The following is a 13,940-nucleotide window of genomic DNA, read 5'->3' on the forward strand; positions in this document are numbered from 1 at the left end:
AGTTATCCTTTAATGCATTTGTGAAGATACTGCTTTTGTAGAAGTATGAAGCACTTCATTCAAACACTATGCTATATGGCACTAACCTGCTTTTGTGGACAGTATGCACTATACATGAAATATTATACTTGTGGACGCATTTATAGCACAACTTTGTTTGATTATTTGCGAATTGATTATGTATTTTGATACTAATTATACTTACTGCATGCATCTAATTGCTTGAGAAAGGCACCTCTCTGGCTAGCTTCTCCATCAGATGTCGCTGGATCTGGAAGGCGTTAGGAGGAAAAGTGCAGGGCTCTACCTGCTATGGCGGACTTTTTATGGCTAATAACCATACGGCGCATTAAGGCATTTAAATTAATTTTTTGCATTTTGATGGACCCAAAACATCTTATGAAGGTTTATGGGCAAAGCTTTTCAAAATACTATACCAGCGGTGTAAGCAGTTTGGGAATGAAAAACCTGGTGACAGACCCCCCTTAAGGCCACAACAATAATATATAAATAATGGTAGGGGTCTACGTTGAAAGTGTGACAACCTCTGGACAGTGGTTAAAAAAATAAAGTAAGCTAGCATAACTTCAAAAATTTTTTACTTTACTTCTTTTAAGTGCAGTCGGACACATAATCCCTTCGGTTACAAAAATCCCTTAGGGAGTGCAGAAGGATTATAAATAATGGTGCTAATTTGAAAGCCTGTTCTGCTTGTACTCACAATATGGCTGGTGGAAAAACTGCAGGGTGCTTTGATAATAGAATAGTTGTTGGGACATGCTCATTGCAATATAGTTCTTCAAGAAATTAGAATAAACAGACGAAGGAAGAAAAGACCCTTTATGTGAAAATTTTATGTCACTTTAGATCTATATGACATTTTTAAAGGAATGAAATCTTGAAGAGGTAAGGAGAACTGTATACATTTGTACCTGGGCGTTTTTTTATAGACTTGCTGTAGTTGTGGAACAAGTCCAAGCAAATCTAGCCAACTAGAAATTGGAAAATTGAGGATTCATATAACATACATATGTATATTGCAAAAATATTACAAAGAAATTACTAATCACTATATAAAAACATAATCAGACCATTTCAGAGTATATAAATTTGTGAAGGAAAAAAGTTTTATGGTGTGTTATACCAGGGTCATTAACACCTTGGAGACGAAGCCAATTTTGGTCTTGTGGACACAGAACATTTTTTCAAATCGGACGTGTCACTTTATGTGGTAAAAACGTTGTAATGGTCTTCCTTATCCAAGCGATTCTGAGAGAATTTTCTCGTGATATATTGTACTTTATTGTTGTGAAAAATTTGGTCAATAAATGTATAATGTCTAATTTATGTTTACATCGTTTTTTGAACATCCTTTTATTTTTCTAGGATGTTAGGAGGTTTGTTACTTTAGCAGCAATTTCTCACATTTTCAAGAAAATGTCCAAAGCCAATTTTTTTAGGGATCAGTTCAGAAGTGGCTTTGAGGGCCTTATATAGGAGAAACCCCCATAAGTCACCCCATTTTGAAAACTACACCCCCTCAAAGAATTCAAAACTGCATTTAGAAAGTTTCTTGATCCTTTAGGTGTTTCACAGAAATTACAGCAAAGTAGAGGTGAAATTTACAAATGTCATTTTTTGTTGTTGTTTAGAAAATCTATTTTTTTTCAGTAACACAGAAGGTTTTACCAGAGGAACACAACTTAAAGAGGCTCTGTCACCAGATTTTGCAACCCCTATCTGCTATTGCAGCAGATAGGCGCTGCAATGTAGATTACAGTAACGTTTTTATTTTTAAAAAACGAGCATTTTTGGCCAAGTTATGACCATTTTTGTAGTTATGCAAATGAGGCTTGCAAAAGTACAACTGGGCGTGTTTAAAAGTAAAAGTCCAAGTGGGCGTGTATTATGTGCGTACATCGGGGCGTTTTTAATACTTTTACTAGCTGGGCGCCCTGATGAGAAGTATCATCCACTTCTCTTCAGAACGCCCAGCTTCTGGCAGTGCAGATCTGTGACATCACTCACAGGTCCTGCATCGTGTCGGACACATCGGCACCAGAGGCTTCAGTTGATTCTGCAGCAGCCTCGGCGTTAGCAGGTAAGTCAATGTAGCTACTTACCTGCAAACGCTGATGCTGCTGCAGAATCAACTGTAGCCTCAGGTGCCGATGTGTCCTCGCTCGTCTGACACGATGCAGGACCTGTGAGTGACGTCACAGCGTGATCAGGCAGAAGCTGGGCGTTCTGAAGAGAAGTGGATGATACTTCTCATCAGAGGGCCCAGCTAGTAAAAGTAGTAAAAACGCCCCGATGTACGCACATAATACACGCCCAGTTGGACTTTTGCAAGCCTCATTTGCATAACTACAAAAATGGTCATAACTTGGCCAAAAATGCTCGTTTTTTAAAAATAAAAACGTTACTGTAATCTACATTGCAGCGCCGATCTGCTGCAATAGCAGATAGGGGTTGCAAAATCTGGTGACAGAGCCTCTTTAATATTTATTGACCACGTTCTCTGCAGTTTTTAGAAATATCCCATATGTGACCCTAGTGTGCTACATGACAAAATTACAGGCCTCCGAAACAAAGGAGCACCTAGTGGATTTTGATGCCTCCTTTTTATTAGATTATATTTTAGGCACCATGTCAGGTTTGAAGAGGTCTTCTGGTGCCAAAACAGTGGAAACTCCCCAAAAAGAGACTATTTTGGAAACTACACCCCCAAGGAATTTATCTAGCGGTATAGTGAGAAATTTGAAACTACACCCCTCAAGGCATTTATCAGAAGGAATTAATGGGCAGTGGATGGTGCAAAGTGAAAATTGGAATTTTCTGCTGATATGCCATTTTAGTGCACAATATGTTGTACCCAGCTTGTGCCACGGAAGACAAATACCTCATAAACTGTTAAGCGGGTTCTCCCTGGTACGGTAATGCCATATATGTGGACGTAAACTGTTGTTTATTGATTTGCTATTAATCCTATGATACTTCAGCACAGCATCACATGACCAGCTAAAGGCCATACCATTTGTGCATGCTGGGGGACACTGTGATTATCATTGTCTCTATATTCTCCTAAATAAGCTGAGAAACCATAAGTATACAGACAGGGAGGCTGCACTATATTTTTCTATATTATACCTGTGTGACAGGAACATGTCTAAATATCAGTAGTAGCTGATGACAGAAGTTTCTGTCCCCCCTGTGCAAATCTAGTGTGGTACAGGAACTGCTGAAGCCTGTGATGGGTGACACATAGATCTCCATAGACTCAAGTAGAGGAAGTAGTCACCGAGCCTGATTCACACTGCTGCTAAGCAACCATCCCAGTCTGATATATAGAGATAGAAGCAGCAAGAAAAATAACAGGTGAGAGCTTGACACATGGAACACCGTTGAGTTTTGGCCCAAGTGTCCCTTTAAGGGTGCAACTTGCTGTTGTTCACACTATTACGCAACTTATTTAATTATTTTTTTTTTCAACAATGGAGTTGTAAACTATTGTCATTGCAGTATTATTTTATTGACATAGTATTCAACATTGCTCTTTTAGGCTCTGAAATGGTCACAGGGAATTTCACCACCGTGGTCGAGTTCATCCTTCTAGGACTAACCAACAAGCAGGACATGCAGATATTGCTATTTATAGAATTTCTAATATGTTACATTGTTTCCTTTATAGGTAATATGTTCATAATTTGGATCAGTAGTATAAACCCTCGACTCCATACACCAATGTACTTCTTCTTGAGAACTCTCTCCTTTTTGGATATCTGCTATACGTCATGTGTAGTGCCCAAAATGCTCATAAACTTCTTATCAATGAAGAAGACAATATCTTATAATGGTTGTGTAACGCAAATGTTTATCCATATGTCTCTAGGAGGGACAGAGTGTTATTTGTTGTTATCAATGGCCTATGACCGGTATGTGGCTATATGCAGCCCATTACACTACACTAATTTTATGAATCCCGTCTTCTGCATTAGGATGACAATGGTATCTTGGGTTGGAGGCTTAGTAAACGCTATAATAAACACAGTGTATACGGTACAATTACCTTTCTGTGGTCCAAATGTAGTGAACCATTTCTTCTGTGAGGTGCCCACCTTGTTAGAGCTGGCTTGTGCAGATACATCTCTTAATAAGACTGTCCTTTTCGTCTGTGCTATAGTGGTAGCTGTGGCCCCTTTTTTCCTTATCTTTATTACATATGTCCATATAATTTCCAGCATAATGAAGATTCGTGCAAATACAGGACAGAGAAAAGCTTTTTCTACTTGCGCTTCCCATGTTATTGTGGTCACATTATTTTACGGCACCATTTTCTTTATATATTTGAGGCCTGGGACTATTCATGTCACTAACCAGGACAAAATGGCCACCTTGTTCTACAGTGTTATCACACCGATGCTGAATCCTCTCATCTACACTTTGAGAAACAAGGATGTAAAACTAGCACTGAAAGAAACCACAAGAAGATTGAATTAGAGTATACTTAATGCTTACATCACCCTGTCATCAAAAGCATAATAAGCTCCTCTACATTATTGGTTTTCATCAAACATACAGTGGATATAAAAAGTCTACACACCCCTGTTAAAATGGCAGTTTTTCTTCATGTTACAAAGTCAGTACAAGATGAATCATTTCAGTACATTTTCCACCTATAATCTGTACAATTGTATTGAAAAACAAACTGAAATCTTATAGGGTGGAAAAATAAAAATAAAGAACAAAAAGTAATGTGGTTGCATAAATATGCACACCCTTAGGGTATGTTCACATGGTGGTTATCAAAATACGGCTAAAAATATGGAGCTATTTTCAAGGGACAACAGCTCCTGATTTTCAGCTGTTTTTTAATCAAACTAGTGTTTTTCACTGCCGTTTTTGGAGCGGTTTTTCTATTGACGCAATGAAAAACGGCTCCAAAAACGGCTCAAGAAGTGACATGCACTTCTTTTTTACGGGGCGTCTTTTTACGCGCCATTTTTTGAAAATGTGGCGTAAAAAAAAACACCCCCTCGGAACAGAACTCCGTATTTCCCCATTTATAATCAATGGGCAGATGTTTGTAGGTGTTCTGCTTCAGATTTTTCGGCTTACGGCCCGAAGAACGGCTGAAAATAGCCCATGTGAACACACCCTCAAACGAATGCTTTGTTGAATTACCCTTTGACTTTATGACAGCATTCAATCTTTTTGGGTAGAAGTCTGGCACATCTTGACTTGCAAAAGCGCTCCAAATCTGTCAGATTGCGAGGGCATCTCCTGTGTTCAGCCCTCTTCAGGTCACCCCACAGATTTTCAAATGGGATTCAGGTATGGGCTCTGGCTGGGCCATTCCAAAACCTTGATCTTCTTCTGGTGAAGCCATTCTTTTGTTGATTTGGATGTATGCTTTGAGTCATTGTAGTGCTGAAAGGTGAAATTCCTCTTCATCTTCAGATTTTTAGCAGAGGCCTGTAGGATTTGGGCCAATATTGACTCATATTTGGAACGGTTCATAATTCCCTCCACTTTGACTAAAGCTCCAGAAAAACAGCCCCAAAGCATAATGCTGCCTCCAACATGCTTCACTGTGGGTATGTTCTTTTGGTCATGTGCAGTGTTGGCTTTGCGCAATACATACCTTTTGGAATTATGGCCAAAAAGTTCGACCTTTGTTTTATCAGACCATAAAACGTTTTCCAACATGCTTTTGGCAAACTTGATGTAGGTCTTTGAAAAACATAGCCGGGCTTGGATGTTTTTCTTTGTTAGAAAAGGATTCCGTCTTGCCACCCTACCCTACAGCCCAGACATAGAAGAAAACAGGAGATTGTTGTCACATGCCATACATAACCAGTACCTTCCAGAAAGTCCTGCAGCTCCTTTAATGCCTCCCAGACCAATTTTCGTCTGGTCTTTTCATCAAGTTTTGAGGGACGTCCAGTTCTTGGTAATGCCACTGTTGTGCCAAATGTAATCCACTTCTTGATGGCCGTCTACACTGTGTTCCATGGTATATCTACTGCCTTGGAAATTCTTTGATACCCTTCTCCTGACTAATGCCTTTCAACTATCAGATCCCTTTGATGTGTTGTAAGCTCTTTACAGACCATGGCTTTTGCAGTCATATGCAACAAAGAAAATGTCATGAAAATCCTACTAGAACAGCTGAACTTTATATGGGGTTATTCAGAATCACTTGAAATAATGGCAGTTGTGTACTGACTATTATTTAACATGAGTTTAAATGTGATTGGCTAATTCTGAACATAACCACATCCCCAATTATAAGAGGGTGTTCACACTTATGCAACTACATTATTGTAATTTTGATGTTTTTATTTTTCCCTTCTAAATGATTTCAGTTTGTTTTTCAATGGAATTGTACAGATTATGGGTCACATTAAAGGTGGAAAAACTTCTGAAATGATTCATCTTGTACTGATTTTTTGGCATGACAAAACCCTGGCATTTTAACAGGGGTGTGTAGACTTTTATTATCCACTGTACCTACTGAGTCAATTACATATAATTAGGAGTGATTTTTCCAGCTAAGCGTCAGTCAAAATACCCTACTTTACATAGTATCACACTTCTTGGCTTTACGGACGAACTACTCTGCTGCATTTTTATAAGGTGGAGTTCCCACAGTACAGATTTCTGCAGATTTTGTTGCAAATTTTACAAAGATCTCACCTTTTGCATTGCAAAGGGTAAAATCCAAATTGAAAATCTTCAACAAGGGAACTCCGCATATGTGTAAATGCACGCTAACAGAAACCGAATGGGCGAGATTTATTCATAGTGTATTCAATTTGCTCCATTTTATGGTGCAAATTGCACCAGATTTATCAGTATGGCACGAATAGTATGATAACTTTGGAGCAACTCTCTAGATATGTTAGACAGTTTCCTCTTCTAAATGCCACCTCATGGCTGGCTCCGTTACACCATTAATTTACGGCGCATGCAGTTAATAAATTTATGACCTCTCAGCCACTCTCCTTTTTTCCAGACCCTTTTAAAACTGTTGAAAAAGTAAAAGTGTCTAAAACACACAATAAATTTGCACTTGACTTTTTGGAACAATTTTCGCCAGAATTCTGCCGCATTTTGCTTAGTAAATTTCCTCTTAAGATTTGATTAAAAACATTACATGAGGTGAAAGGTTGTGATTGCTTTATACAGCGGTGAAATAAACACATTGGATGCAAATATAGAATTTTATTTTACTGCAATTTAATTATGAAAGGTGTAAAATGATGCATTACAAAACAAAAACTAGTTTATGAACTGCATATTTTAAATATCACTGTACATTTTTAAACAACTGAAACACGTAAAGTGAGGGAAACTGAGGAGACGTTGCTTCCGAAATGAGAAGATGAAACGGACCAGAATTATTATTACCATTGGTGGGGCACAAATACCGCATGGTACTAGAAAAACGGACGTTCAATATGTTAAGCTATTGGCACGTTAAGGCATTAGTGAAGTGAGCAGCATTGAGACATTCCCTGCATCTACTTACAAGTGAACTGTGCGGACTTGTGCGACCGGTGATGTAAAAATAAAGAACTGAACCTATGATGTGATGCAGTAGTGATAGATAAAAAGGGAATTCTATGTATTTTCTTCATTGCCCCAAAAGGACATTACTGCAGATGCACAGTTGTGTGTTCCTAATATAAAGTAGAACATTTACATTAGGACTGTAATAAAGCAGGAATAATAATTAAACACGGCTACGTATGTACCTTTATTTGTTATACCATTAAACAATATTTAGCACTAGAACAAGCGGATTTTTCAAGCAGACTGAGCTGTGCAGCGAACGTCCAACATTCACTGAAATGACTGCTCATCTATTTGGGAAGAAGTGGCTTCAACACATGGGAACCAGAAATATTAAAGGATACTGTTAGCTTTAAAGAGAACTTGTCCCCTCTCCTGACATGTCTCTTGTAGTAAATACTTGCATTACCCATAAATAACAATTCTGCAGCATCTTTTGTTAGACATCTGCATTGTGGCGTTCCTCTGTTATTCCTAATGGAAATGTATGAATATATTGACAACTAGGCGTTACAATTTGCTTTGTCAATAGGGTGTGTACCTACAAGGTCAGTAAAGACACAGGCAGTATCAGTTTGCAGGGCCCTCTTTAAAAAAACTAAAAAAATCCCTTAAAGAGGCTCTGTCACCACATTATAAGTGGCCTATATTGTACATGACGTGATCGGAGCTGTAATGTCGATTACAGCAGTTTTTTATTTAGAAAAATTCATTTTTGACGGAGTTATGACCTATTTTAGATTTATACTAATGACTTTCTTAATAGACAACTGGGCGTGTTTTAGCTTTTGACCAAGTGGGCGTTGTGGAGAGAAGTGTATGACGCTGACCGATCAGTGACCAATCAGCCTCATACACTTGTCTCCATTCATTTGCTCTGCACATAGTAATGCTGTGTTGTTCACTATGTGCACTCACATACTGACACATTAACGTTACTGAAGTGTCTTGAGAGTAAACAGACATCACCTCCAGCCAGGACGCGATGTCTATTCACAACCCCGCCACTTCGGTAACGTTTGTGTGGGACTTAATGACAGCAAGTGTGATCTCGCGAGATCAGGCTGTAAATGATCTTGCGAGATTACACTTGCTGTCATTAAGTCCCACTGATGTCTATTCACTCTCAAGACACTTCAGTAACGTTAATGTGTGAGTAAGTGACTGGTCAGCGTCATACACGTCTTTCCACAACGCCCACTTGGGCATTAAAGAAGTCATTAGCATAAATCTAAAATAGGTAATAACTCCGTCAAAATTGAAAGTTTTTTTAAAATAAAAAACACTGCTGTAATCTACATTACAGCGCCGATCACATTATGTAGAAGATAGGGCACTTATAATGTGATGACAGAGCCTCTTTAAACTAGTGTGGAGCTTCACATGACGATACTGTAAGTAAAGGTTTATCTATCTTGTATACATTTATTTGGAGACTGTTTCACTTAAAGGATATTGTTTTCATAGTCAACTAAAACTAGGTAAAAAGGAGAATTTTTTTTTTTTTTCAAACACACAAAATGACCTGTCACCTCTCTTGATATATCCGTTTTAATAAATAATTGTATTCCCTATGGAATAACAATTCTGGAGAATCTTTTCTTCGAATTCTACTTTGTCCCGTTTCTCGGTTAATTCTCCTAGAAATGTATAAATAAATTGACAACTGGGTGTTACCAGTTGGGGGGGGGGGGTGTCACTACATCGCCTGACACTGTATAATCAGTGCTGACAGAGTGAGAAAGTGTAAGGATACAACACTGGAATGGTAACATGCAGTTGTCAATTTATTCCTACCTTTCTAGGAGGAATAACAGAGGAATGGTACAATGCAGAGTTCTAAGAAAATATGCTCCAGAATTGCTATTTCACAATAAATACAAGTATTTACTAAAATAAACAGCTCAGGAGAGGTGACAGGTCGTCTTTAATAGCTAGACCTGAGATATTGGAAGGCACATATATAATTTTGCACTGTCTATATAGACCGTGCAATAGGATGTGTGCACGTTTTAGGAACTGCAATCTGTAAGGGCTATTGAATTTTCCAGGAAGAGTAATGTTCCACTCACTTAAGAAGCAGTCTCCCTCAGCCGCAGTCAAATAGTGTCAGTGACGTACCTACCATAGAAGGCAGGATACACAACTGCTATGGGGCTTGGGTTGGGAACCGGATTAGCGCTGAATTACGGTACTTCCCTTGCTTGCCGTGACACTGTTATAGTGGCTACCTTCATCTGCCACTAGGGGAGCTCACTGCATACAGATTTATACAGGGCCATCCTTTCTGATGGCATTATTTCTGCATGGAGTTAATGGAAATAAAATTTCACAAAACAGCAAATGATCGATTGTCTATGCTTTTGTAGCCAGTGTGAAAAATTTACCTTTAACATAAATAATAATGCAATCTATGAATCAAAATGAATGGAAACCAGGTAGCCAACAAGACAAAAATTGCAAAAATACTTAGGAAACTAGACTTGAGTCAGGGGACTCTGTACACATCACTTTACATTAGTATTACACTGCATGTGTGAATGGAGGCATTATGAGCCCACGTTGATACTTGAAGGTTCGAATGAACAAAGTCAGGTTTTTGGGACTTATCCAATATATTATGTTAATTTGTAGAAAGCCTAATAAAGCAGTCATAACAGGAAAATGTCAAGGACAGTTATTGTGCATGAGATATGATAGAACCTGCTTTTGTGTTATCGCCGCACAAGGTTCATTGATTCATTTACAACCAGATATCACAGCCCTTTAATCCCTTTGGCAAAGAACTGGTTAACTCCTGACGTCTATATTAAAAATATAACAAAAACATATGCATAAATAACTGTTGTGTCAAGAACTGAAGACTAAGAATGAAGCAATCCATTGCTCAACTGCGGACATGTCTTCTACCAATGACTAACAGAAATGTACTTTAAAGATAAATTACTACAATATGATATATTGAAAGACTAAACATTCTTAATTACAATACAAAATCTCTACAATAAAACATCTCTGTTTAAACACATCTGATAAGTGCAACCGTAAGTGCACGTTTTCTTGTCATAACATCTAAAATGCCAAGCATACAAGAAGAAAGGCTTATTCTACACATCGCAAATCCCTTTTACCCAGATGTTGACCAGTTTGTTCTTGGTCCTCTTCTTCAAGTGTTCATCTTGCACATGGAAAGTGTTTGAAATCGGACTTACCAATTTAAAGTAAGTAGCATATAGAAATGCCAAGATGTATGCCCCTTGGACTATCTACTTCACATGATAAAAACAATATAAAAGCAGAATAAAACACAGAGAACCACTAGTTAAAATCTGGTTGGCAGTAGAAGTATTGTATCCCACAAGCACACAAAATAGATCTCATTTGAATACCTCCTTCGCTCCTTAGAGGTCCTACATCTAATAGACATAGGTGTAGTTAATATCAGCATGCATCCCCCTTATATCAATACAGTGCAATACAGATTACGGGGTCTGTTTTGTATCTAACCATAACGCGCAACCTACAAATTTGTATAAATCCCACTTCTGCATATAAGACGTCTGCAATGAAAATTGTACTCGAGTTTTAAAAGAAATATTACAATCCCCATAGTCTCTGAGTGATTCCTTTAAAGCTCAGGGTGGCTTGTATGTGTAATCTGCTGTCTTCAGGCTTGGGAGCTGTCTTGCATATCTTTGAAACAATTTTGGCAACACCCAAAAGCTGAACTACTAGTCTCTAGTAAGTGAGCCACATGCCTGTCCTGAAGGTGCTATAGCCCTTTAGGCTGGGTTCACACGACCTATTTTCAGGCGTAAACGAGGCGTATTATGCCTCGATTTACGCCTGAAAATACGGCTACAATACGTCGGCAAACATCTGCCCATTCATTTGAATGGGTTTGCCGACGTACTGTGCCGACGATCTGTAATTTACGCGTCGTCGTTTGACAGCTGTCAAACGACGACGCGAAAAATGACTGCCTCGTCAAATAAGTGCAGGGCAGTTCTTTGAAACGTAATTTGAGCCGTTCTTCATTGAAGTCAATGAAGAACAGCTCAAGATTACGGGCGTCAAAGACGCCTCGCAAAATGCGAGGAGGAGCTTTTACGTCTGAAATGACGCAGCTGTTTTATCCTGAAAACAGTCTGTCTTTTCAGACGTAAAAGCCAGTTCTCGTGTGCACATACCCTTACTGTGCTCTGCATTACAACAATACAAGTAGTTCAGTTAGGAAATAAAGTTTTTGTGTTGTTACGGACCCGCTTGTAATGACCATACAAATGGGGAATTGAAGTAACTTTGTACATGGTACCAAATAGTTCAGCATTGGGAACTAGAAAAATGGTCAGTGCATGTGCTGATATGTCATTTCAGCAGCCGAATCTCACTAGGGCAAAGGGCTCAATGGGCAATTTGTACACATCTATCAGATTGTTTCATTTTTCCTAAGGCACTACTGATAACAGAAAATGGGCAATGCAAAAAGCTGTGCTAAGAATATGAAACCTGAGTGGCTGGGACAACTAATTCTTACACATCACATAGCTTACCACTAATTTAGTTACAAATCATAAGGGCCCTTTTTTATTTTCATTAAAGTAATGTTGGAGTCGTAATGATGTCATATGATATTAAATGTAGTGCAAATTAGTTTTTATATGGCTGTTCCTAGGTTACAAATATATTAAACTATGTGCAATATATATATATTTTTGAAAGTAAAAACAAGGATTGCATGTGACTTCATTACGGATTAGAAAGAGGTGTTTTTCGTTATCGGATTATCGATTACGTATCTGCAGATGAAGAATGCCATAGCTTCAGTCTTGGGTAAGTGGACTACTTGGTCACCGCAACGACCTGCCAAAATTACCTACAACCATGGTGGTGGGTCATTTCCTGCAGCTTTAAAGGGTCTATCCACCATGACAAGTAGCCCTGTTTCACCCTAGTCTTATTCAATCTGAATCAGTCTATGGGTCACTCTATTGTTTGGCTACACTCTCAAATTGCTTTATAAATAAACATTTGCTACTGCTTATGTCTTAAGGTGGCCATACACATAAGATAAATGTCACCTGAATCAGCCAACTATTTAATGTGTATGTGGGTCTCCGATCTCTAAACAGACGGCTGCGCGTGTTTAAAGTGGAGAAATACGTGTTGGCCAAATGAGCATTCTGCTGACAGCTATGTTAATTATATGGCCACATTTAGTACTCAATAAATTTTATCTATGCACCTAAATGTAGGGCGTAAACCATAATAAAATAAATTACTGTTAAGACTAGGACTGTTTCAAAACAGAAAAAACATTGTCTTGTTCCCTCTCTTTGCCAAAATATAAGGGAAGGAATGGTTTTCCTACTGGCCTCTGCTGAGGCCACAGAGGGTACATGGGCTGCATTGGCAGTGTAAATGTCCAAAATGGGAAAACCCTTGAAAATGCCACTGTCATGAAAGCCTGTATGCTGTGCCTGCATCTCACTGAAAAAGACATGAAGGCGGGAAATAGTGAGACGCTTATTGTCTATTGTCTATCATAATAGGCCGCCTTCATGTCCTTTTAGTGAGATGCAGACACAGCATACAGACCCTCATGACAGTGGTACTTTAATATGAACTATATTGTGACAACTGATCTTATACATGTATAATAGGTTCCAGTATGAAGGAAAGATTTACACTTCACGTCTATGGATACAATCCAAGTTTTAGCTCTACGAAAGTATGCAAAAAGTGCATCAAAATTTCTGTGTGAACAAGGACAAACTGTTTCTTTCCATTGAATGCACAATCAATTGTAATCAACCCTATTCTCAATCTAGAATGTAATAGTAAAATATATGCAAAAAATTTAACCCTGACATATTACACTATACCTGTTCCTGATAATTACCCAAATAGTGCATGCTAAAATAAGAGGTTCAGTACCGGCAGATTTGGACTGTGTTCACACTAGTGTTGTTGTTTCCATATTTGGGATTCACACAATTTGACGTAATTGCACCAGTTGTCAGGATTATTTTTTTTTTTAGTATCCACTTGATTATTAGGACATATGGATGCTTGCCCTTCCCCCTTTTCATACGCCAGAGCGGAAAGTTGCTAAGTAAAACCATCTCCTGCTTCAGCGGTCCCGGCCTGGTCATGTATTACATGATCACCCATTCAATTGAATTGCCGCCATCCTTTTGCAGTGGAAAAACCTCTTTAAAGTTTAATGGGGGACAGATTGGACAATAGAAGTATAAAATGCCTTAACTAGATCAGTTTTTAAATTTAAAAAAAAAAAAAAAAAAAAATACAATATATATATATATATATATATATATATATATAACATTTTACTTCTTTTT

The 13,940-nt window shown here is 38.2% G+C and overlaps 1 protein-coding gene across 1 annotated transcript; it reads left to right on the plus strand.

Moving 5' to 3' along the window:
• The first annotated feature begins 3,546 nt into the window (after positions 1 to 3,546).
• Positions 3,547 to 4,500, plus strand: LOC142750449 (olfactory receptor 2G3-like). The gene has a single exon (XM_075859450.1). The coding sequence runs from the start codon at positions 3,571 to 3,573 to the stop codon at positions 4,498 to 4,500; it is 930 nt and encodes a 309-aa protein (XP_075715565.1). The 5' UTR covers positions 3,547 to 3,570.
• Positions 4,501 to 13,940: the final 9,440 nt, after the last annotated feature.

Source organism: Rhinoderma darwinii, chromosome 3 (genome assembly GCF_050947455.1).
Source record: "Rhinoderma darwinii isolate aRhiDar2 chromosome 3, aRhiDar2.hap1, whole genome shotgun sequence".
NCBI classification, from domain to species: Eukaryota; Metazoa; Chordata; class Amphibia; order Anura; family Rhinodermatidae; genus Rhinoderma; species Rhinoderma darwinii.

Bases quoted from the DNA above. Each gene is read 5' to 3' on its own strand.
- LOC142750449 (XM_075859450.1), top strand. From the start codon at position 3,571: ATGGTCACAGGGAATTTCACCACCGTGGTCGAGTTCATCCTTCTAGGA.